Source organism: Mesoplodon densirostris, chromosome 10, assembly GCF_025265405.1.
Source record: "Mesoplodon densirostris isolate mMesDen1 chromosome 10, mMesDen1 primary haplotype, whole genome shotgun sequence".
NCBI lineage: Eukaryota > Metazoa > Chordata > Mammalia > Artiodactyla > Ziphiidae > Mesoplodon > Mesoplodon densirostris.
Genome location: NC_082670.1, coordinates 73,615,406 through 73,639,061, shown reverse-complemented (window position 1 = coordinate 73,639,061; position 23,656 = coordinate 73,615,406). Strand labels below are relative to the sequence as shown.

At 50.3% G+C, this 23,656-nt stretch overlaps 2 protein-coding genes and 2 pseudogenes across 10 annotated transcripts; 3 read left to right on the top strand and 1 right to left on the bottom strand.

Annotated features, from left to right (window-relative positions):
• Window positions 1–1,967: 1,967 nt before the first annotated feature.
• On the bottom strand, window positions 1,968–14,229 carry PHF7 (PHD finger protein 7). Of its 7 annotated transcripts, none has more exons than XM_060110861.1 (12): window positions 13,928–14,229; window positions 13,530–13,749; window positions 12,246–12,349; window positions 11,435–11,487; window positions 10,951–11,042; window positions 5,919–6,020; window positions 5,191–5,315; window positions 4,568–4,727; window positions 3,894–4,000; window positions 3,317–3,433; window positions 2,768–2,892; window positions 2,463–2,547 (listed from the first exon to the last, which is right to left on the bottom strand). In XM_060110861.1, exons 3-12 carry the CDS (start codon window positions 12,287–12,289, stop codon window positions 2,543–2,545), a joined length of 930 nt encoding a protein of 309 aa, XP_059966844.1. In that variant the 5' UTR covers window positions 12,290–12,349; window positions 13,530–13,749; window positions 13,928–14,229; the 3' UTR covers window positions 2,463–2,542. The 7 variants fall into 7 exon arrangements, with proteins under 7 accessions (XP_059966849.1, XP_059966844.1, XP_059966846.1 ...); XM_060110863.1 differs by having other exon boundaries at window positions 13,530–13,729; XM_060110864.1 differs by lacking the exon at window positions 13,530–13,749 and adding an exon at window positions 13,403–13,510.
• On the top strand, window positions 8,910–9,102 carry LOC132497580 (translation machinery-associated protein 7-like; annotated as a pseudogene).
• Window positions 14,230–14,449: 220 nt separating the features above from the next.
• On the top strand, window positions 14,450–22,169 carry BAP1 (BRCA1 associated protein 1). 3 transcript variants are annotated; one of them, XM_060110052.1, is made up of 17 exons: window positions 14,450–14,593; window positions 14,692–14,721; window positions 14,831–14,885; window positions 15,877–15,937; window positions 16,337–16,456; window positions 16,929–16,990; window positions 17,076–17,218; window positions 17,493–17,571; window positions 18,033–18,156; window positions 18,467–18,614; window positions 19,089–19,273; window positions 19,717–19,850; window positions 20,345–20,823; window positions 20,938–21,098; window positions 21,372–21,515; window positions 21,598–21,670; window positions 21,884–22,169. In XM_060110052.1, the coding sequence occupies exons 1-17, from the start codon at window positions 14,557–14,559 to the stop codon at window positions 22,015–22,017; spliced, it is 2,169 nt and encodes a 722-aa protein (XP_059966035.1). In that variant the 5' UTR covers window positions 14,450–14,556; the 3' UTR covers window positions 22,018–22,169. The 3 variants fall into 3 exon arrangements, with proteins under 3 accessions (XP_059966035.1, XP_059966033.1, XP_059966034.1); XM_060110050.1 differs by having other exon boundaries at window positions 14,451–14,593; window positions 15,877–16,009; XM_060110051.1 differs by having other exon boundaries at window positions 14,452–14,593; window positions 15,877–16,009; window positions 21,372–21,464.
• On the top strand, window positions 22,168–23,226 carry LOC132497959 (uncharacterized; annotated as a pseudogene).
• The last annotated feature ends 430 nt before the right edge of the window (window positions 23,227–23,656 follow it).

Genomic DNA, 23,656 nt, shown 5'->3' with positions numbered 1-23,656 from the left:
TTTTCTCTTTCTGGAAAAACTTGGCAAACACTAACTTGGCCAGGTGACCAAGATCAACATCAACAGTGATAAGTCATGTTGATCGTATGTAACTTCAATTTGATGCGATGAAAATGGCACTTTACCTGTGTGGTCTTCCTCCCTCAAACCCATAACTCCAGTCTAATCATAAGAAAAACATCAAGGACTTCCCCGGTGGCTCAGTGGTTAAGAATCTGCCTGCAAATGCAGGGGACACGGGTTCGAGCCCTGGTCCAGGAAGATCCCACATGCCACGGAGCAACTAAGCCTGTGTGCCACAACTACTGAGCCTGCGCTCTAGAGCCCGTGAGGCACAACCACTGAAGCCTGCGCGCCTAGAGCCCGTGCTCGGCAAGAGAAGCCACTGCAATGAGAAGCCTGCGCACCTCAACAAAGAGTAGCCCCTGCTCTCTGCAACTAGAGAAAGCCCGCACGCAGCAACAAAGACCCAATGCAGCCAAAAATAAATAAAAAAAAGAAAAAGAAAAACATCAGACAAATCCTAATTGAGGGGCACTCCACAAAACACCTGACCAGGGCTTCCCTGGTGGTGCAGTGGTTAAGAATCTGTCTGCCAATACAGGGGACACGGGTTCGAACCCTGGTCCGGGAAGATCCCACATGCCACGGAGCAACTAAGCCTGTGCACCACAACTACGGAACCTGTGCTCTACAGCCCGAGCCACAACTACTGAGCTCGCACGCCACAACTACTGAAGCTCGCGCGCCTAGAGCCCGTGCTCAATAAGAGAAACCACCGCAATGAGAAGCCCGCACACTGCAATAGTGCAGTGCAGAAGAGTAGCCCTCACTCACGGCAACTAGAGAAAGCCCATGTGCAGCAATGAAGACCCAATGCAGAAAATAAACTAATTTAAAAAAAATGTACAGGTGAGGAAAAATAGTCATAGTATACCACTTGACTCAACACTGAAGGTTTTTTTTTTGTGTGTGTGTGGTACGCGAGCCTCTCACTGTTGTGGCCTCTCCCGTGGCGGAGCACAGGCTCTGGACGTGCAGGCTCAGCGGCCATGGCTCATGGGCCCAGCCGCTCCGCGGCATGTGGGATCTTCCCGGACTGGGGCACGAAATGGCTAAAAAATGTGGAGAGTAGTTACCTTTAGGGAATAGGACTGGGGGTAGTGAAGGATGAATCAAGAGAGTATTTTTCATTATAATCCTTTTAGTATTTCTTGATTTTTTTAAAGTATTATTTTGACCCCCACCGCCTCCTTGTGATTCCAAATAAATCTGGTCAAATCCAAATCACTGTGCACATTCAGATGTAAGTCTCCAGGGGTCAGCAACATTTAAACCAAGTTCACAGCGAGACCCTGCGAACTCGGTACCTGGCAATGGTCCTGAGTTGTCCTGAGTTTCCCCCACTAAATCATTAAAAACAAACAAATGCTCTATTCAATTTATCCCAAGACCTTCTGCCAGGTTTCTGTCCTAGCTGTCTTGCCTAATGTCCTGGCATGGCCCCCTCACCTGAGCTAGAAATGCCCGAGCCACCAGACAGGAGGGTTTGAGTGGAGGTGTGTTAGAGTTAGGAAGGTATGCTAAAGACCAGGCTGCCTGGAGTGAGTGGAGCCCCTTTTGTCTCACGTGAGCATGGCAGTCCCTGGCCTTTGAGTCCAGGGCGCCAAGCCTTGCAATAGTGGCCTACTTTCAGTCCAGTGTGTTCTCCTTTGCTGGCTCACCTTCCTGATGAGATCTTGTGTGTTTATTTGCACAACGATGAAACCTCTGTCCCCGCAAAGTCGATTTACCTGCAAAATACTTCCCTCCAAAGCAACATGTCTAAGTTGAAAGTTCTACATTTAATTCACTGAATTTTATAGAGTAGAAAGGTGCGTTTTCCTATTCCTTCACTCTACCCTCCAGATTCCTTAGTATGCTAGATAAATTCCAGAGTGAATGCATAAGGAGACACCAATGGAGAGAAAACTTTTATTTGTGTAATAACCAACGTGGGTGAAGTCAGAAGAGGTATATGAGAACAAGATCAAGGTGGAAGAATCTTGTTGGAAAAAGAAGAGTAGAAAAGCCCCTCTGGGAATCAGGCGGAAAGAGCAAAGGTGCTCTCAAAGCCACAAACGCGTCCTGTAGTTGGCATCAGGACTCTGGTCTGAACTCAAGTTCCCCTGGGACTTCTCTTTCTCTGGTTCAGAGTCTCACTGCTAGCCCCCTTTCCTTGACTCACAGTGTCAAAGTGCTCCCTCCCCCAAACCTGATGGAGGAACACAGCTTTGTACTCAAATGTGCTTGGCAGCGACTAATCAGAAACTGTTACTTGGACTTTTTGCAGCTCTTAGTGATTCTGACACCCTTGGATTGCCAGGAGTGGCCCCTCGTCCTGCAACCAGAGGATTCTGGTATTTCTAATGAGGAAGAGCCTGGGCAGTCAGTCCAAGAAGGGCCCGGATTCTCTTCCAGGCTGGTGTCTCTGCAGAAATGCCCCCTGGAGTGGAAGGTGCTGCTGCAAAAGGGGATGTCACCTGAGTTTTCAGATGTGTAGTCAGTCTGTGGTGAAAGAAAGGTGGGAGAGGCAAACTCGACCCTCTGTCTCTCTCCCAGGCGCAGGTCCTTATGCCCCTCCCTAGCTGCTTTCCTACCCAAACTAAAGTACCAACTAGAAGTCCCCATCTGATAGCACACCCTCCTCCTTTCCCAGGCACCATATGTCCCCTGGACCCCTGACCCCCACGCCGGTTCTGAGACCAGACCACCCCTCCAGTCCCACCTGTGGCTTCAGCAGCAGGCGCACACTCCTCGCACTCCCATTTCTTACAGCTGGATCTGAGAGAGGAGCAGTCCCTGTGGGTTCCGTGGGATCCACATGTAGCACACAGAATGAGGCTCCACCTCCTATAGGAAGAGCCAAGGGAGGGTTGTGGGACAAATTTAACACTCACTACCACTCTTGGAATGTTCGCTGCAGGCCAGGCCTTTGCTGAGGGCTCGCTAGGTATCTTTACTACACATTTTACCCGTGACAGAGATGTGGCTGAGTGCTGATCCCAAGACCTGCTGTCAGGCACAGCCACTCGCAAGGTAGATCGTGGAAGGAACTGGCCCTGAGTGTCTCTCCATGGGGCACAAGGAGAGCAGACCCTGCAGAGAGACCTGTTCACTTGTACATGAGTGAGTCCTGAGCTGATCAAGGATGGGACTCAGCAGCTATGTTCACCCTGAGGTCTGTAGACAAAAGTAAATTTCTTGTGCTTGATAACTGTGCAAGGTCTAAGATGGTCCTGATGAGAGATCTTTCTGGCCAGGAGGCTTTTCCTACCCTTCATCCTCAAAGCTGTCTCTGCCTTGTTCATACACACAGATGGGGGCATCACAATGCTGATAGCGCTGATACAACTCCGAGAAAGCCCCTGGCTCGAGTTCCCAGGCAGCATCTCTGCAGTGGGAGAAGAAACAGTGAGTAAGGGACATATAATCGGGTGGTAAAACCTTTGTCCACCTGGGAGGAACTAGGAAGAACTCAAGCTAACACAGCAAAAGAGTTCAACAGATTGCCTGAATACTTTCAGCAAGGCGGGGCTAGTGGCCTGGCAGTGGGAGAGGGTTGAAGCAAATAAGCAGAACACAGGTGTTCCTTAGTTCCACACTGGAATTCAAGAACCCAAGGAATTCTGACCCCCAAAGCACCTTTTTCAGAAACATGCCCACCACCCCTGCTTCACCCTCCCCCCATTTCTTTTTATAATTGAAAAGCTCTCCCTCCACCCTTCCCTCTTCACTGTACATCAGTGCTTCTGCTGCCTCCTCATTCTCTGAACTATCTCACACTCACCTTCCCTCTAGAAACCTAGGCAACCCACTTCCTGGCTCAATTCCTGCTATAAAGTTTCTACTACCTGTCTGGAATATGAATTCCCATTCTTAGCATTTCTTGAGGAAATTCTTCTCGATTGTTGCAATGTGGACATTTGAAGAAATGCTTTGCTGATGTGTGGGCATATTTCTGTAAGATAAACATGGAAGATAGTGTTTGTAAAAACACTATCTTTGATCACATTCTTCCCACCCCGCCCCCTCGTCTCACAAAGAGGATGTCGCTAGGAGAGCTTGACTAAGGGTTACAGGACAAGGAATATGGATGGGCTGGGGAGAGGGCTGCAAATCCAGGCATCAGACCAGGAACCAAAAACTTGAGAGTGCCCAGGAGTGCCTCAGCTGTCATCTCCAGTCACGGGGCCTGGCAATCCTCGACCCAGTAGGGGTCAGGTACCAAGAACACACATTTCCCTTTCCTTCAATCCCAGGAAGCATGGCTGATTTTGAGGCTAGTCAAGACTCATTCTAGAATAAGCTCAGTCGCTCCAGCCATCCTGAGGATTTTGTTCAGTCTAAATCTTATGATAAAGTCCTACAGGTCAAGGATACCCAGAGACCAGGCTAACTTTCCTCTGGAATCAGTCCTGTATACAGGCCTGCAGCACAGAGCACAAAAGCTGAGATTGCCTGAGCATTCCCAGGGTGCTCAGAACTGGGCCACTGTGGAGGGTCCCCAGTCCAGGGAAAGCCCCACCTGTATGCACTTGCGGTGGTAGATAGTTTCGCTACAGCACGGACTCTGGATGTTTTCAACACTTGCTTGGGATAAGTCTTCACAGCACAAGACACAGCTTTCCTGCCCCACATTCTCCCATCGGATGTCCTGTGTTGGGCGATGTTTCCCACAAAATGATCTGTGGTAGAGTAAATAGACTTGGTTTCTGGTTTGTCACTGATGCAGTTTTCCAGCTGCCCGGCCTAGGAGGGGCAATCAACCACCCAGGCCAGTGTCCACTGAACCTCCACACTCATGGGGGAGGAGGAGGAGCAGGGCGAAGAACAGCCACATTCCTTCTCATAGCTGCTTTCCCACTGAGCAAAGCTCCCAGGACTGTCTCCAAAGCCTCCTGCTCCTGAAAGCCCCACTTAGTTCTGAGCAGCTAAGAACCCCAGCTGTTTGTAATTTAAGGAGGGGCTGGGAAGCAAGAAGCAACCCCTGTGAAATCGCCAAGTCAAGATACTGTTTCTCATTATTGAATGGAGGAACAGATTCTCTGGTGAATCAAAACAGGCCCGTGAGAACTGGACTCTGATTTCATTAGATGCTAAATAGCAAATTGCAAAAGGGCAGCCCAACTTTCCTCCTTCATCACTCACTTGTACTCTCCAAAAAATTGTGAAAGGCAACCCCTTTCCTGGCCACAAGGAAGATGGAAGTTTCTGACGCATTGATCCTTCTGGCAGTTGATGGCAGCTCCCTTTTTCTTGCACACAAAGCAGATCTGTAAATGAGATCCCAGGCAGTGCTCAGGGCCCCAAAACAGACAGACATTCTGTGGCACATCATTCTATGGAATGGAAATTTTTTGTTTTGTTTTGTTTTTTTTGCGGTATGCAGGCCTCTCACTGTTGTGGCCTCTCCTGCTGCGGAGCACAGGCTCCGGACGCGCAGGCCCAGCGGCCATGGCTCACGGGCCCAGCTGCTCCGCGGCACGTGAGATCCTCCCGGACCGGGGCACGAACCCGTGTCCCCTGCATCGGCAGGTGGACGTTCAACCACTGCGCCATCAGGGAAGCCCCGGAATGGAAATTTTTTGAAGCAACAGCCATTCTTCTTTCTCAGTGGACCTAGAAGCTCTAGAGTATGCCGAAGCTGAGCTCCAAGCAGCACTGAATTCTTTTTGGCTTCCTCAGGATGTTGCTCCCTCTCCTCACTTAGGATACTATACCCTAGAGAAGCATGGAACTTAAGAGAAGGACCAGTGGGAAATTCAAGAGTCCTCTGACTTTTAAACTAGCAACTAGGCAAAAGAATAGAAACAGGGATGATGAGAGGAGTATGAGAAGAGGCCTACCCCAAGGCCCCCATTTCAGGGGATTCTAACCTTCCTAGAGGCCCGGGCTGCCTCCTTTTTGATGTCCTCAAGCAGGAATCCGTGGAAACCTCTATTGGACTGGCCCCTCTGAAGCAGCTTGCTAGATAGGATCTAGAAGGTCAGCAGAACCAGGCTGTCAACACTGATGATCAGTGAAACAGTGCAGTGGGTGATGACAGGGTAAGAGAGCTAAGAAACAGAGCTTGGTGGAATACATATGCATTTACAGGGTAATTTATTACTTAACAAGCCCTTACACAGCATAAGTGTTGGATGCTCTAAGTGCTTTTCAAATATTAACTCATTTAATCCTTGTAACAACCTTAAGAGGTAGGTACTATCATCATCCCCATTTTATAGGAGAAATAACGTGACAGGATCAAGAGCCCAGAACCTGGGCTCTTACCCACCTTTGTGCTACTCTGCCTTTCATTCACTGAGCACTGCTTTTGTGTGCTGAGCACTTTGGAGAAACATTCCCTGTGTAGTGACTCACTGTCTGCTCACCACAACCCTGTGATACAGATGCCACTGTGATCCTCATCTTAGAGGTCACTGAGGTGTAGCGCAGCAAGTGACCCGGCTGGGGTCACCCAGAAAGGAGGCAGCAGAGTCACCTTCACATGTGAGCCCACAGAACCCCCACTCTCACTCTCCGGCTGTACTGCCCCTCAGTACAGAATAAATACTCTTCTCAGAGTGTATTCTCCACAGAAGGGGAAACAGGGCTTTCAAATCTCCTGAATGTAGTCATTCTGCCTTATAGGGGAAAGGGAGGAATTGAACTTTTCTTTAAAAACATACTTTAAAGGACCTTTTGTTTCTGAAAAGCCCCCAAAGCAGAGTCTAGAATGGGAAATCAAGGGAAAAGAAGCTAAACTGTTACGTACCCATGAACAATGAACGTGTACATACTTTGGAAGAATGTCATACCTGAGCCCCACCCCAAGAAGCTTCCAAAAGTATTAAGGAGGGTGCTGGACCTACTGCAGCGATTACACGTAATATGTAATGGGGGCTGAGGTTATCTTATTTTAACATTATAGAAAAAGTGAGCCTACAAGGTTGGATGACTTGAGGATGCTTGAATTATATCCCAGTTAGGCTTAAAGCGTATCTATGTTAACAGTCTCTCAAGGCTTTAGGACTATATGAGTGATTTCCATTTATACTTTTAAGTGTTATTAATATTTTCTACAATGAACATGTATAATTTCTACAAACAGAAAAATCAGTAGTGAAAGATTAAAAATAATCTAAATGTCCTTTAACAGGAGTTTAATACTTTTTGGCACACCTGTACCATGGAATACCAGTTAGCTATTAAAAAAGTGTTCTATATGGAAACAGCTCCATAAATATATGAGGTAAAAAAAGTAAAATACAAAACACTGTGTATAGCATGTTTATTTTATGTTGAAAATGTATAAGCTTATAAATGCATTGAAATTAAACAAGACCTGACACCAAAACAAGACAGAACTTACAGGAGTGAAAAAGCACAGACCAATTTTTCTCATGAGCATAGATACAAAAATGAAACAAAATATTGAATCCAGCACCATATTAAAAGGATTATAGGGCTTCCCTGGTGGCGCAGTGGTTGGGAGTCTGCCTGCCGATGCAGGGGACACAGGTTCGTGCCCCGGTCCGGGAAGATCCCACATGCCGTGGAGCGGCTAGGCCCGTGAGCCATGGCCGCTGAGCTTGCGCGTCCGGAGCCTGTGCTCCGCCACGGGAGAGGCCACAACAATGAGAGGCCCGCGTACCACAAGAAAAAAAAAAAAAGAAGGATTATACATCATGACCGAGCAGAATTTGTACCAGAAATGCAAGATTAGTTTAACATTAAAGTATTCAATCAATGTAACAAACCACATTCACAAAATAAAGAAAAATCATGATCATCTGAACAGATGCAGAAAAAGCATCTGACAAATTCAGCACACATTCATAATACCCTCAGCAAACCAGAAATAAAAGGGAATTTCTCCAATCTGATGAAAAGCATCTAAGAAAAACCTACAGCTGACATCATATTTAATGGTGAAAAATTGGATGCTGTCCTCTAATGTTAGGAACAAGACATGATATTCACTCATACAACTTCTTTTCAACACTAGATTGAAGTTCCCAGCTATTACAATAAGGCAAGAAGAAGAATTAAAAGACATAAAGATTGGAAAGAAAGAACTGCCTTTATTCACATGTGACTGTATACACAGGAAATCCTAAGGCATTTACAAAAAAATTAAAAAATAAAAACTACTGAACTAATAAGTGAATTTAACAAGATTGCAGATACAAAATCAATGTACAAAAATAAACTGCATTTCTATACACCAGCAACAAACTTGAAATGAAATTTTAAAATACCATTTATAATAGCATAGAAATCACAAAATATTTAGGAATACATTTAACAAAATATGTGCAAGACTTCTTCACTAAAAAAAAAATTGCTGAGATAAATTTTAAAAGACACAAATTAATGGGGAAATATATCATGTCCATGGACTGGAAGATTCAATATTGTTTGTCAATTCTTCCCAAATTGATCCATAAATTCAATGCAATCCCTATCACTATCCCAACAGGCTTTTTTTTAAACGAAAAATTGACAAACTAAATATAAAATGTATATGGAAAAGGAAAGCACCCAATAGCCAAAGCAATCTTGGAAAAGACTGCAGGACAAGACTTAATTTCAAGATGCTGTAAAGCCACAATAATCAAAACAGTGTGGTATTGGTAAGGATTAACACACAGATCTATAACATAAAATAAATCATCCAGATCCACAGATACATGGTCAACTGATTTTGACAAAGGCGCTGAGGTAATTCAATGGGTAGGCAAAGATTTCTTGGGACACACAAACAAGCACTAACCATAAAAGGAAAAATAGATAAACTGGACTTCATCAAAATTAAAAACTTTTGTTCTTTGAAAGACATCATTAAGAAAATAAACAGGCAGGGAGAAGGGGCAGCAGGCACCATGTTGGGCCATGAAGGTGGCAAGAAGTCCTTGAAGCAGCCCAAGAAGCAAGCCAAGGAGATGGGCAAGGAAGATAAGGCACTCATGCAGAAAAAGGAGGAGGAGCAGAAGAAACTCGAGGAGCTAAAAGGGAAGGCTGCGGGGGAAAGGCCCCCTGGCCACAGGTGGAATTAAGAAATCTGGCAAAAAGTAAGCTGTTCCTGGAATTCCTTGGTGGTCCAGTGGTTAAGACTTGGTGCTTTCACTGCCATGGGCCCGGGTTCGATCCCTGGTCAGGGAACTAAGATCCCACAAGCTGCACAGTGCGGCCAAAAAATAAGTAAAATAAAAATTTTAAAAAGTAAGCTGTTCCTTGTGTCTGAGGCAATGATGATTCCATTCCTATTTAAACATCTGGATTCCCTGCCATAACGTCTGTCGCCACCTATAGCTATAGCTTGGAACCTTTTGTACATTTAAGAATAAATTTTTGTAAAAAAAAGAAAATCATACAGTGGCTCATCTTGTCTTTAGTTTTTCTCAGCCATTTTCTACCTTAGCTATGAGATCCGCATAAACCCAGCACAGAATCCTGCCAAAGTGTGTTCCTAAGTCCTTGTCCTATCCTGAATTCTGCATCACCTGGAATGAAACCAACTCATTTGGAAAATAAAAAGAAAATTAAAAGGCAAATCACAGACTGGGAGAAAATAGTGACAACACACATCTCTGAAAAAGGATTTGTAGCCAGAATATACAAAGAGCTCTTATAACTCAATAAGACAAAACAACTCAACTTTTTTTTTTTTTTTGGCCTCACCGTGCGGCATGTGCGATCTTAGTTCCCCTACCAGGGATCGAACCCATGCCCCGGCAATGGAAGCGCGGAGTCTTGACCACTGGACCACCAGGGAAATCCCAAAACAACTCAACTTCTAAAATGGACAAAATATTTGTACATACACTTCACAAAGGGAAATATGTGAATGGCCAATAAGCACACAAAAAGAAGCTCAACATTTTAGGTCATCAGAAAAATGCAAATTAAAACCGCAATGAGATACCAAAACACACTTAGTAGAATGGCTAAAATTAAAAAGACTAACAACAACAAGTCGGGACAAAAATACTGTGCAGACAGAAATCTCATAAATTGCTAGTGGGATTGTAAACTAGTACAACCACTTTGGAAAGTGATCTGGCAACTTCACACAAAGTTAAACATATAGTTAGTAATTTCACTCCTAGACATCTGCCCAAGAGAAGTGAAAACATGTTTTCACACAAAAAATTGTAGGTGAATATGCATAGCAGCTTTATTCATAATAGCCCCCAAATGAAAACAATTCAAATGTCCATCAGCAGGTGGATAAATAAGCAAATTATAATATATTCATACAACAGAATACAACTACACAATAAAAAGGCACAAGCTACCGACGCATGCAACACGGATCAATCTTCAAAACGCTGTGTTGAGTGAAAGAAGCCAGACACAAGAGTACAAATTGTATGGTTTCATTTATATGAAGTATAAGAATAGGCAAAAGTAACCTATGGATCAGAACAGTGATCACCTCTGAGGGAACTGACAGGAAGAGGGGAGGAGGGAATTTCTGGCATGATGGAAATAATTATTTTGATTGGGGTAGTGTTTACATGGGGACATACTTTATATCCCCATGATATATGAGTTTATCAAAACTCATCAAACTGTATTCTTAAATGGGTACATTCTATAGCATACAAACTATGCTTAATTTTAAAAGAATATCAGGAAAAAATAGCTGGAAGAACTGTTGGTAGCATTTGCTGCTGGGGAGAGGGAGAAGGATTGGGAATACTACTAGAGGAAGAAACTTTCTATTGTACATACTTTATACTGTTAGGATTTTACATCAGGTACACACATTACTTTTTAAAAATTAGATTTTAAAAGAAAAAAGCCATTAAGAAAAGCAAGCAAACAGGGCAATGGATCTGAGGCTGGATGCAAAAACAGAGCACAGACTGTACAGCAAAGCCATAGGAACATTCAAAGCAAAGGGGGCCTTATACTCACAAGACAGAAATAATGCACACCGAGATTGTCTTTCTGAAGAAATTCCCCTAATTTTTCGGGATCCCCAGGTTCTTGAAGGCATAGCCGGCAAACTGGAAGAAAGGATGTTAGGAATTCATTTTGGGAGCATTAACGATCTAAGTACAAGGAGGAGTACAGTACTGGGAAGAGGGTCATTTTGACAAGGAGGAGGTTGGGATTAAGTGTTATTTGATATCAGTTAGGCTTTCATATAATTTTAGCCACATCTGATGGAGTTGGCTGCAACTGCTCACTTCATATACTTTGATCTCAAGTAGCTTTAATTAACTTGTTCCTTGAACTTTGGACATGACATTTAAAAATTACAGACTCTGAGTTCTTCAGGATCTTAGAGATTCTGGGAAGGAACTGACAGTGAGAAGAGCAAGTTTGCTGCCCTACACAGGTGGCCTTTGCTGAGGTCAGGAGGCAGCAGCCAAACAGAACCTCCAGTCTTTCTTACCAGGCTCTGAAGAAGGCTTCCTCTGGGTTACCCTCCTTCTCTTGGCAGATTTTCTATACAAGAGATAGAAAAAGTACAAGGTAGTCTTTGAGGATCCTGTTGGCATCTCCTGTAACATTTCCCTCAAAATGCTATCCATGGGTCTGATGAAGGACCAAAATAGCTAACGACTAAGACATCAGTTTTCTTCTGCCCTTTCATATTTTTTGAAAGCACAAAACATGCCCATGGAATTATGTGAATTAAGTGAGATCATAGCCATCTTTCTGTTCTCGTGCCTCTATTGCCTATGTTGACTGAATGAATGCAAGAACAAGCCCTCTTTTATTCTTTTACTGTTTCTCTTGTCACTTATCCTGAATCTCAGGTGGTACCATGTTCACAAGGCATAATAAAATGATACTAAAATTGATTAAGAATTTCCTATTGCTAGGCAATATTCTTGGCTCTTTATATGTATTAGCTCAGTGAATGTACAGAATGCTCTAAAAAGTGGGTGCTATTAATATGTATTTTCCAGATGAGGAAACTGAGGCCTAAAGAAATGAAATAACCTGTCCCAGGTCACCTAGTTAGCAAGTGTTAGAGCCAGGATATGACTCTAGGCAGTAGGGCTCCACAGCCAGGACTTTGCCAGTAGGGACATCCCTGGGAGGATAGGTAACTGGGCAGCTTCCTAGGGACCACTGGTGTATGCTTCAACACTAACCAACCTTAGCCTCCAAGACCAAGCAAAGGGGACAAAAAATGAAGCATATACTACAGGCCATTGGACAATTTCTCCCAAACTCTCTTAAGTTGCCTACTCTACCTCAATCTTTGATGTTCCTTCTTCTTTCTTTTTATAGTCTTCATTTGCTGCTGCCTGTCTTGAATTATTCTATAGTATAATGAGGACAACACCGGCCCTTCCAGCTATAAATATAAACAAGTCAGCAATTAATTCTACATTTGGTTATCAAGTTCCACAGGGTCAAAGCAACAGTGCGCTTCACCTCCCCATCCATGTGACAGAATAAAAGGGACACGCCCAGTATCAATGCCAGTAATAGCCAATAATTATTAAATCATGCCCAGAACTGTTCTGGGCATTTTACATTTAACTCGAAAACCCCCCTGGCAATAGGTACCATTTTATCCCTATTTTCAAGATGAGACTGAGGCACAGAGAGGTCACACAGAGGCACTTGCTCAAGATCACAGTTACTGATACACCACAGCGGTATGAGAACTTGGAACTATTGCTTGAACTGGCTAACTGGTTCTTTGTTTTCTTTGTGCCTACTAAATGTATGAGGTAGCACTCAGGAAAAATGCCTCCTTTTGCCCCCAAGTTTAAGTTCCTTAATTCCACCCAGGAAAAGCTAGATTAGGTAGCTCTTTCCTAGGAAAAGGAGCCTGTGAGATTCTGGCTGCCTAAAGCGAGAACTCCCTCTAGTGAAAGCCAAGATATAACCCTGACAAATCACCCCTTAGCTCCTATTGCTTCTCTTCACCAGGCTCAGATGATCACTGAGGTCTGGACTGTTCTCAACCTTCCTCTAGATGTGAACCAAGGTTAAAAGGCCCAGAAGTGGAAAAGACACCCTGCCACTCCTCCCCCGACCAATGTCAGCTGGCTATAGATTCACAGTTTTCATTGGTTAAGGGGGAAATCCCTGAATGGGAAAGGGGACAAAAGAAATAAAAAGCACTCCTCTGAAGGAAGGACTGCGTCAAGTCAGGGGAGAGGAGAAGGATAGCATTTCTTCGGAGAATTGAGTGAATTAGGTCAGTCCAGGGACACACACTCCAGTACCCATGTCCTCAGACCACAGCTGGAGAGCATGAACATCTTTAGGGACTGTCAACTATTCTGCATGAACGTAACTACACAGGCAACTAGCTGTTCAGCAAACTAAGGCTCCATCTCCTCTTCTAACCCACGAGTTGCACTTGCATTGGTAATGACATTTGATGGCTTCTTACTCAGCAAAAGCACTTGGACAGGCTGGAAGAGGAGAGAGAAGGGCATGCACTAGGGGATCCACTTTAGCTGGCTACTGAACAGTTCCGAGTCGTTGGGGAAATCCAAATCTAGCAATAGAAATAAAACCTTGAAACGTCAGTTCTTTGCATCGCTGGACCAAGACGTTCCTTGCGCGGGATTCTGCGCACAGTGGTAGTTACAGGAAGACGCAAGGATCTTCAAAGCATGCGAGGAGGACGTTGCATATGCTGGCTTCCACAAGCTGCTCAGTCTGAGATTTCCTAACCGAGCGGATGCTCCCTTGAAACGGTTACCGAGTTGTTTCACTGGATAAGTGCGGGTAAAACTTGTTGAGAAAATTAAAAATAAATAAGCGTGTTCGGCCCCGCCACCGCAAGAATAAACAATGACTTATTTGGAAAATACGAGTCGGTGTGGCCACAACCACCCCCCGGAGATAACAGCCGAAGAAGGGGCTCAAGGAGCATCCCGCGGATGCCAGACCAGGCTCATGTCGCGCCTACCGGGCTGCTGGTGCGAGGCCGGGCCGGAGGTCGCCTCAGCCGCTCACTCCTCACAGTAGCGCACGGGCGGCCGCTCCCGGCCGGGGCCGCCCGCCCAGCTATCGCCCAAGGCGCCGCTGTCCCGGAGCTTTATTCGTTGCCGCAAGCCATGGTAGCGACCTCACGGGCCCCCGCCCCGCTCGGTGACTGCGCCGGCGAAGGGAGTGACAACGCAAACGGGGGCTAGGTCACGCGGACTGCGACCCACGGGGACTGCAGCCGCGAGGAGCACAGCGACCCTGACGGCTGCGTAGAGCGGGACCGCTAACGGTAGCGCGCTAACGGCCGCGCGCCTACCCCGCCCCTTCCCGCGCCACCCGCGCTTCTAGCCCCGCCCCGTCCTCTCGCCCTGCGCTCCCGCGCGAGCTCGCCGGCGTCTGGAGTCGAAACTGCAGAAGACGAGGCCAGAGGCGGGGCGGCGATCGTCGCACAGAGGTGACGTAGTGCCGCCGGCGCGGGCGGGTGACGCGACGGGGCCCGTTGTCTGTGTGTGGGACTAGGGGCCCCGGGGGCGGCGGGGGCTCCCGGCGGGGGGCGGCGGTGGGTCGGGAGGGCCTGGACATGGCGCTGAGGGGCCGCCCCGCGGGAAGATGAATAAGGGCTGGCTGGAGCTGGAGAGCGACCCTGGTGAGGAGGGGACCGGGCAGGCCCGGAGCTGGGGAGGCCGGGTGGGTCCGAGACGCGCCTTTGTGACCACTACCTGCTCCTCTTGTTGCCCCACCCAGGCCTCTTCACCCTCCTGGTGGAAGATTTCGGTAAGAGCCTCTCCTACGCGCCGGAACCAGGCTGTGGGGGCCCACTCCTGGGCCATCGCTCCACAGCCAGAGGCTACCCTTCCCGACTTCTTTCCTTACCTGATCGCAGGTGTCAAAGGGGTGCAGGTGGAGGAGATCTATGACCTTCAGAGCAAATGCCAGGGGTGAGTGGCTTGGCACGCGGCGTGGCTTCGGCCGCCCCTTACACCCCGAGGGCTAGGGAGGGACCCGGGAGAGAGTGCTCCTCAAGGGAGGTAGTATCAGAGGCTCCAAATTGTAAAATCTCGTATAAGGAAGCATCCCTCCTCTTTGGGTGCCTTCCTGATGAAGCTGGTGCTGTGCTTTTGTTTCTCCCAGTTTTCCCTCAGCACTTCCCCTTATGTGGTAGCCTCTTCCCCTCAATACAAATTCTAACCATCTCTTGGATTAAATTCATCTGCTTTTTGTGGCCTTCCAGCCAGAAACCCCCTGCTCTTGACTCAGGTCACACTGTGCCTTTTGTGCAGCTGTAATTTATTAATGACTGCTTTACTGTGCCCATGTGCCAGTGGTTTTAATCCCCACACAGGGGTCTCATATTGATTGGTTGGTTTGTGGCATCTGACAAGGACTCTCCTGGGTGACCAAGGTCAGAGTCTTGTCTTGGTGGTCGTACAGAATAGAGGTGTGGAGGAACTGCTACAGTGACTAAACGGAGAAGTCTGCTTCTTTCCCTCCAGGAAAGAAGGGACTGATATGGGTGTTCATTAACTTCCCTGATTGCACTGGGGCCCAGGCCCTGGGCTTCACAAGTGAGAATTAGTGTTTAAATTCCTCATCACATTTATTGTTCTCGCCTTACCTTCTGTTCCTACCCGGTCCTGAGCCATCGTTCCAGCTTTTCTTATCCCAGAACCATAGACTTCATAAGGATACTGGGCAACTCCTGGAGCATCACAGCCAGAGGCTGATGCTTGACTCTGCCTGCAGTGGGCTTCTGGGGTGTGAGGGTGCAGGGCCGCTTTGGGCAACGTTGGGAAGAAGCCAAGGGAGAGGTGGGATCACAGGAAGGGCACCTGAGTGGTAACACAGTGCAGAGGAATAGGGGAGAGGAAAGGGAATGCAGACTGCCTTCCCCCTTTTGACTGGTCTAGCTCTGTCCCTTACTTTCCCCAGCCCCGTGTATGGATTCATCTTCCTGTTCAAATGGATCGAAGAGCGCCGATCCCGTCGCAAGGTCTCTACCTTGGTGGATGATACATCTGTGATTGATGATGATATTGTGAATAACATGTTCTTTGCCCACCAGGTCTGCTGGGCTCTGTGTTCTTTCTGGAGGGTGGGATGCTGCCATTTTCTTCGCTTGGAAAGTGGAAGTGGGGGAAGGCAGAAGGAACTGAACTTTTTTAGTGATAAAAAAGGGAGTCTCTTTAGAGCAGGGTGACGTCTGAGTCCATTCTCCATTTCCCCGGACTCCTGATGGGTACTTAGTTGAATGAACAAATGTTGGGTAAAGATGAGGGGAGCTGATGAGGATTGTCCAGACATGACTGTCCCTCTCTGAGTCCCCATTCCTGATGAGTATGGGCTTGGGGTGAGGGATGCTGTGGATGGGTGACTGTTCTTTGTTTCACAGCTGATCCCCAACTCTTGTGCCACTCATGCCCTGCTGAGCGTGCTCCTGAACTGCAGCAGTGTGGACCTGGGGCCCACCCTGAGTCGCATGAAGGACTTCACCAAAGGCTTCAGCCCTGAGGTAGGCCACAGTGCCTTAATCCTGACTCAGCTGACTAGGCAGATGTGACCACCAGATCTGCCACTGATAATGCCACCACACGGCATTTGGCACTATGAGGTTTCTTCAAATGATATTTACATTATATTTGACCTGTAAATTAATTGTGTGAGTCAACTTTTTTTTTAAGAAAAGGGGCTCAAGAAAAGGAGATAGACCTGGGGAAGAGAGAAACATTCCTTAAATGACACCGTATTAGGACTTTATCAGGCAATGTTGTTCTCCAGTGTCCACGGATTACTGTGCAAGCCAGTACAGCCCATCTTTTGGGGGCTCCAGAGCTCTTTTCTGCCCCCACTAGGCCTTCAGGAGAGGCCACCTGTGCTTCTTCAAGTTCCTGGAATGCCCCCAGGCCTGCTTTCCTGAGCTCTGTTTCCCACCCGAGGCCCGCCTGAGCAGTTGCTCTGATGTGGCCTTATTTTCTTCCCTCTAGAGCAAAGGATATGCGATTGGTAATGCTCCAGAGTTGGCCAAGGCACATAATAGCCATGCCAGGTGTGTGGGAGCTATGGGAACTGATGGGGGTGGGGGCAAGGAAGGGGGTTGTACCATTCTGGGCACTGACTGTGTCCTTCCCCAGGCCTGAGCCACGTCATCTCCCCGAGAAGCAGAATGGCCTTAGTGCCGTGCGGACCATGGAGGCATTCCACTTTGTCAGCTATGTGCCTATCACAGGCCGGCTTTTTGAGCTGGATGGGCTGAAGGTTTACCCCATTGACCATGGTAGGCACTCTGAGCTGGGGGCGCATTGGATTTCTCTGCTTACCTCCTAAGGAGGTGGGGCTCAGGGTCCTCAAACTCTTGGGACCCAGTGGTGGGACGTGGGGGGGCGGGGGTGTCTTGAAGACATGTGGTTCTGGCAGGATGGCACCCTCTACTGCATTGTCCAACTAGCCCCTGATTCTCTGGGTCACCTGCTCTCCATCATCCTTCCAACTCCTGGCCTGCCTGAGCTCAGGGCTTCCTACCTACTGACTCCTTGTCTTGGTTTCCCCAGGGCCTTGGGGGGAGGATGAGGAGTGGACAGACAAGGCCCGGAGGGTCATCATGGAGCGTATCGGCCTCGCCACTGCAGGGTAAGGGCCCTGAGCCTGCCCTACCTTCTGGAGCTGTGCCCCCTTTGGGAGGGACACGGAAGAGGGAACCAAGGCAGAGAGAGGCCAGATGGCTTGTGCAAGGCCACGTGATGAATCTGGCAAGATCAGGATTAGATCTTGTGCTCCCAACTCCTTGCCCTATTTCCCACTCAGGCTGCGTGTGGCCTGCTTCAGGATAGCCTGGGGAGGGGCAGGCCCTGGTGGAGCCCCGGGTGGCCCACGTGTGCTGGCTCACGTCCTGACAGGCCCCTCACGCAGCTTGTTGGAAGGCACCAGCTCAGGTGCCTGGTGTGCATGGCCAGCTGCTGCCCGCCTGTTGGGGTGGGGCCTGTACCTGTGGCTGCAGGTGTGACTTCAGGGAGCCCTGCCAGGAGATCTGCCTCAACCTGATGGCGGGGCCAGGGTGAGAGCTGCTCTCACGGCCACGGCTGTGACTGCAGGGAGCCCTACCATGACATCCGCTTCAACCTGATGGCGGTGGTGCCCGACCGCAGGATCAAGTATGAGGCCAGGCTGCACGTTCTGAAGGTGAACCGTCAGACAGTACTGGAGGCCCTGCAGCAGGTGGGTACCCCTGCTGCCCAGGCCCTGCCCAGCCCAGCCACCCACTCCTTCCCTCCACTGGGGCATCTGTGTCTGATTCCCACATTACTCTGTATTGCGGATCTGGGCTTCAATTAACCACTCCTTTCCTTTGCTCCCTTTGTGGGAAAGGTGATGGGACTTGGCATGGGGAGGGGCAGAATAGCCTCTGAAAGGAGGTTTGGCTGTTTTATTTCCCTTTAAGTGAGTGAGTAGAGCCAAGGCCCTTAGCTGTCCAAGGTAGAAGCTAGGGTCTGCCTTCACTCCTCCGCACCTTGGATTTTGATTTCAGCTGATTAGGGTAACGCAGCCAGAGCTGATTCAGACCCACAAGTCTCAAGAGTCACAGTTGCCTGAAGAGACCAAACCAGTCAGCAGCAAGTCCCCTCTGGCCCTGGAAACAAGCAGGGCCCCAGCGGCCTCTGAGGGCACCCACACAGGTATTGGAGCCTCTCATGGGCCTCAGAGCCACCCCAAGCAGAGCAAGTCTTTTTCTATGGAGGCACTTGGGCAGTGGTTCAGAGGCTCCTGCAGGAGGTCTGAAGCCTGGTGCCTACAGCCCTCTCCCCTCAGAACATGGAGGAAGAGCAGTCCCTCCCTAAACAAGGGCACCTGGAAAGGGCTGCCATTACCACAGTCCCCCAAGCCTTCTCCTTAATGTATATTCCCTTTCTAGCCTCTCTAGAAGTTTTTTTCTTTCTGCCTCCTTTTTCTCATCTCATCCTTTTCCTGTCTCACTGTGGCCCCATGACTTAGAGCTTGCTGACTCTCCACCCATCAGCTGTCTCTGCTGTTCTTCTCTGAGAAGGGAAGGGGAGCAATGCTGTGCCCCAGGACTGGGGAGACAGTGGGCTGAGGACAGCTTTTCTTGAGGGTCTGGCTGAAAGTCCTGCCCATGCCCCTCGCCCTCTCAGATGGTGCGGAGGAGGTGGCTGGTTCGTGCCCACAAGCCCCGACCCACAGCCCTCCCAGCAAACCCAAGCTGGCGGTGAAGCCTCCAGGGAGCAGCATCAATGGTGTTCCCCCAAACCCCACTCCTATCGTCCAGCGGCTGCCAGCCTTTCTGGACAATCACAACTATGCCAAGTCCCCCATGCAGGTAAGCTGGGAGGATTCCCTCCAGGATTCTTTTGAGAGGTTGCAACAGGCACTTTCCTCAGGTGATTCATTGGTGTTTGCCTTCTGTCGGGGCCTAGGTAACCAGGTTCCTCTGTCTGATTCTCAGAAGCCCCTACGATGGCAGGGGTTTAGGGAGGCAGAGAGAGCTCCTCTGACTTTAAACTCAGTCTCATGGCTGTGGGGCTAAATGTTTAGGGCATGGGGTTGGATTCAGCCCTATGGGTTGGGTTCTACTGGCAAAATAAATGCAGGTGTTTCAGGGCACTCTGTTTCTCTTAGAAGCCCTATGTAGGCAGGTAGTGTGGGTGGGCTCTGGAGCACCTGGAGGGATTCAGTGGACTGAACCCGGAGAGCCATGTTGGCTTCCTGGCTGTGGCTGCTGTGTCCAGCCTGGCTCATGGCCGCCCTGGGTCTCTGCCCCAGGAGGAGGAAGACCTGGCAGCAGGTGTGGGCCGCAGCCGAGTTCCAGTCCGCCCACCCCAGCAGTACTCAGACGACGAGGACGACTACGAGGACGATGAGGAGGATGACGTGCAGAACACCAACTCCGCCATCAGGTCAGCCCCAGCTCTGTAAGGCTGGAGGTTGAGTGCTGCAGATCCTATCTTGAATCTTCCAGCCCAGAAAATGCCCTTCAGCAGATAATGCTGAATGCCTGCTGAGTGCAGGGCCCTGGGGAGGCTGACCCGAAGGGGCCGACTCCAGGTCCCAAGAAATTTTTGGAGGGCTTGGGCGAGGGCCGTGCACGTGTAACCAGACATCAAGGCCTTTTGTCTAGGCCTTGAGAGTTGGGGTGGGGGATATCTTTGCTGGAAGAACCGGCATTGGCAAAAGGCCAGAAGTGAGACAGCTGGAATAGAGGAGGTGTCCTTTGAGGACACCTGGCTGCAGCTGTCGAAGCTCAGTGTGCCAGGCTTGGCATGGCCAGGTCAGGCTGCTGGAGCTTCACGGTCAGTCCCTGGAGGCCAAGATGTGTTCAGGTCATTCTGGGCGTTGCTGAACATGGTCACCTGGCCCATTCCCTTGGCTTACCTTTCCTTGGGCCCCACAGGTATAAGCGAAAGGGGCCGGGGAAACCAGGGCCATTGAGTGGCTCTGGGGATGGGCAGCTGTCGGTGCTGCAGCCCAACACCATCAACGTCTTGGCCGAGAAGCTCAAAGAGTCCCAGAAAGACCTCTCAATTCCTCTGTCCATCAAGACAAGCAGCGGGGCCGGGAGTCCGGCTGTGGTAGTGCCCACACACTCACAGCCCTCGCCCACCCCCAGCAATGAGAGCACTGACACAGCTTCTGAGATCGGCAGCGCTTTCAATTCGCCACTACGCTCGCCCATCCGCTCGGCCAACCCCACGCGGCCTTCTAGCCCGGTCACCTCCCACATCTCCAAGGTGCTTTTTGGAGAGGACGACAGCCTGCTGCGTGTTGACTGCATACGCTACAATCGTGCTGTACGTGACCTGGGTCCTGTCATCAGCACGGGCCTGCTGCACCTGGCTGAGGACGGTGTACTGAGTCCTCTGGCGCTGACAGGTGGGCCTTGGGCTGGCTCACTGGCCTCCCGGTGGCATACTGAGGAGGGAGGTGGCCAAGTGACCACCACGTGTCCTGCACTCTGATGGGTCTTCTCGTGCCTTCTCTTCCCAGAGAGTGGGAAGGGTTCCTCACCTTCCATCAGACCGAGCCAAGGCAGCCAGGGGTCTGGTAGCCCAGAGGAGAAAGAGGTGGTGGAGGCTGTGGATAGCAGAGAGAAGCCTGGGCTGGTCAGGCCTAGTGAGCCCTTGAGCGGGGAGAAGTACTCACCCAAGGTGAGCCCTTCTGCAGCTTTCTCTTCTAATACTGACAAGGGAAGGGCCTAGGGCACTGCTGCCCAGGTGCTGGGTTCCTAGTTGGAATTTTGGTGTGAAGGGTGGTGGCTGAAGCCAGGTGCCAGGAAGCCTGTCTGGGTCGGGTGGTGGCAGGGGCCTCAATAGGCTCCAGGGACTCTGGCTGCTCATCCTTGCCTCTAGCTGCCTGCTGGTAGTGGGGCTTTGGTGCTGGCCAGCCCCCCCACCACGGGTGCAACTGCTGGGTTTTGGCAGGAGCTGCTGGCACTGCTGAAGTGTGTGGAGGCTGAGATCGCAAACTATGAGGCCTGCCTCAAGGAGGAGGTGGAGAAGAGGAAGAAGTTCAAGGTGGGCCCTCTCTCCAGCTGCCTGGTCCTCTGCCCTCCTGTCTTCCCAGAGGTGCGACCTGCTGGGGTCAGCTGGTGGCTGCTCTGGGGAGATGGCCGCAGCGTCCTCATGTCCTCACTCTTCCCTCCCACAGATCGACGACCAGAGAAGGACACACAACTACGATGAGTTCATCTGCACCTTCATCTCCATGCTGGCTCAGGAAGGTGAGGGGTCTCGCTGCTGCACCTTACCTGGCATGCCCTGCTCAGAGCCCTGGCCCTCAGGCCCCCTCCTTCAGGCCTCTGCTGGAGCTTGAGCAGACTGTAGTCTCAGGGAGGGCCGAGAGAGCCTCAGCTTCTGACCGGAGGCTGTGGCCGGTTGAGCAAGTGGCTGCTGGGCATCCAGCCACCCGCTTAAGGGCCTGCGCCTCTCCACAGGCATGCTGGCCAACCTGGTGGAGCAGAACATCTCGGTGCGGCGGCGCCAGGGGGTCAGCATTGGCCGACTCCACAAGCAGCGGAAGCCTGACCGGCGGAAACGCTCACGCCCCTACAAGGCCAAGCGCCAGTGAGGGCTGCTGGCCCTGACCCTGCTGCTCACTCTTGCCACACGGCCCTCACCAGGGCCCTCCCCTGCCCCACTCCCCCTCTTCCCAGTATTACCGAATAGTTCCAGTCAGAGAGCCCAGACCCTGGGAATAGGAGCCAGGCCCTGGGAATAGGAGCCAGGCCAGGATTCTCTGCATGGTACCCCAGTGCCTGCCAGGGCAGGGCTGCCCCGTCATGCTCTGGAAGCAGGAGCTGGGGCACAGGGAGGTGCTGCAGCTTCCTCCACAGCCGGCTGTGGAGGGGCAGGACCTGGCCTTTCTGCCTGGGCAGCAGAATATATATTTTACCTACAGAGACGTCTATTTTTCTGGGCTCTAACCCATCTTGCCACCACTGTGTTGACATAGTCAGCTTCCTGACTCTGAGTTCTCTCCTAACAGCTGTCATCCTGGAGGGCCAGGGTCACTCCTGCAGGGTCACAGCTGGGGGCCCTGCTGCTCTGGCCCCAGTTGTCCCTGTTGCGAGGAAGCCAGGTCTGCTCTTCATTCCTCCTGGGAGAGCTCCAAACTCAGGGACCTGGCTGCTGGGCTAGACTGGGAGTGGGGTGTTCCAGTGGGGGTGGGGTGAGCAGCCTGCTTGGGTCCCATGGCCTGAGCAGAGAGAAGTGTTTGAGCTGTTTGGTGGCCTGGCTTTGGCCAGGCTTAGTAAGACTGCTCTCTGTGGCAAGGCCCTGGGCTCTTTGTCTTCAGTGTTGTGGCCCTGGCAAGGGGCCTGCCTTGGGCTCCTGGGCTCCTGGGCTCAGAGGAGCCTCTGCCCGCCCCTCAGTATTACCATGTCTCCCTCTTCTTAGAGACAGCAGAGACAGGGCTGCTTGCAGGAAGCTGGCACCACTCAGCTCTCCCTGCCATGCCAGCTTTCTCAGCTTCTGCAAGGCACTCAGGGTGGGGGACAATAGGACCAAGACAACCAGTTGGAGCCCCATGTTCCCAGAGGGCCTGATGCCAACGGCTGATGGGCCCAGCACTGCCTCTGGAGCTCAGGCCCCAAACATAGCCCCATGGCCTCTTCCAGGTGGCTTTGAAGGTGATCCAGGCGGGCCCCTTATGTGTACATAGTGACCAGGGTGGGGGGCAGCTGGCAGGCATGGCAGCTGCCTCTGCGCTAAGCATAGCCCAACCCCTCTGGCCCCTGTAAATATTGGACTAATGAATGAATAAAACTCTCCTAAAAAATGAGCCCTCCTGTGCTTGCTGGCCTGAGGTTTGTAGGCCAGGGCTGTGGTGGGAGTGGGACCTCACCAGACCTGGGCCCAGGGCCCTGTGTGTGACCAAAGAGGTAAGGGGAGTGCATTCTCGGGCATTCAGCCTTCTGGGGCAGAGGTTCTTGGGCCCCTAGGCCTGGGACTTAGGGTCTGAACTGAGGAGGGGCTTCGGGTGGGCTGTGGAACCTGAGGAGCTGTGTGCAAGGTGTAGTGTGGGAGGAGAGGGCCATGGCTTTCACCAGATCTGACAGCTTTGCAACCTGGAGAGTGTTGGGACTCAGTGGAGGTGGCACCTCTGTCTCTAGTCCTGTCTGGTGTGTAGTCCCTGGAGGGGCTCTGGGACCTTGCAAGGCTCAAAGCTGCCGACTGTGCCACTCGTCCCCCTGCTAACCACGTTTTCT

Excerpts from the sequence above, each read along its gene's own strand:
- PHF7 (XM_060110866.1), bottom strand. The coding sequence starts at position 12,289 with ATGAAGACTATAAAAAGAAAGAAGAAGGAACATCAAAGATTGAG. Across the intron at positions 2,893-3,316 it reads GACAGCTTTGAGGATGAAGG|GAGGTGGAGCCTCATTCTGT; the intron begins GTAGGAAAAGCC and ends CTCTTCCTATAG. Across the intron at positions 2,548-2,753 it reads CCACAGGTGGGACTGGAGGG|ACTGACTACACATCTGAAAA; the intron begins GTGGTCTGGTCT and ends CTTTCACCACAG.
- BAP1 (XM_060110050.1), top strand. The coding sequence starts at position 14,557 with ATGAATAAGGGCTGGCTGGAGCTGGAGAGCGACCCTG. Across the intron at positions 16,010-16,336 it reads ACATGTTCTTTGCCCACCAG|CTGATCCCCAACTCTTGTGC; the intron begins GTCTGCTGGGCT and ends TTTGTTTCACAG. Across the intron at positions 19,274-19,716 it reads ATGCCAAGTCCCCCATGCAG|GAGGAGGAAGACCTGGCAGC; the intron begins GTAAGCTGGGAG and ends TCTCTGCCCCAG.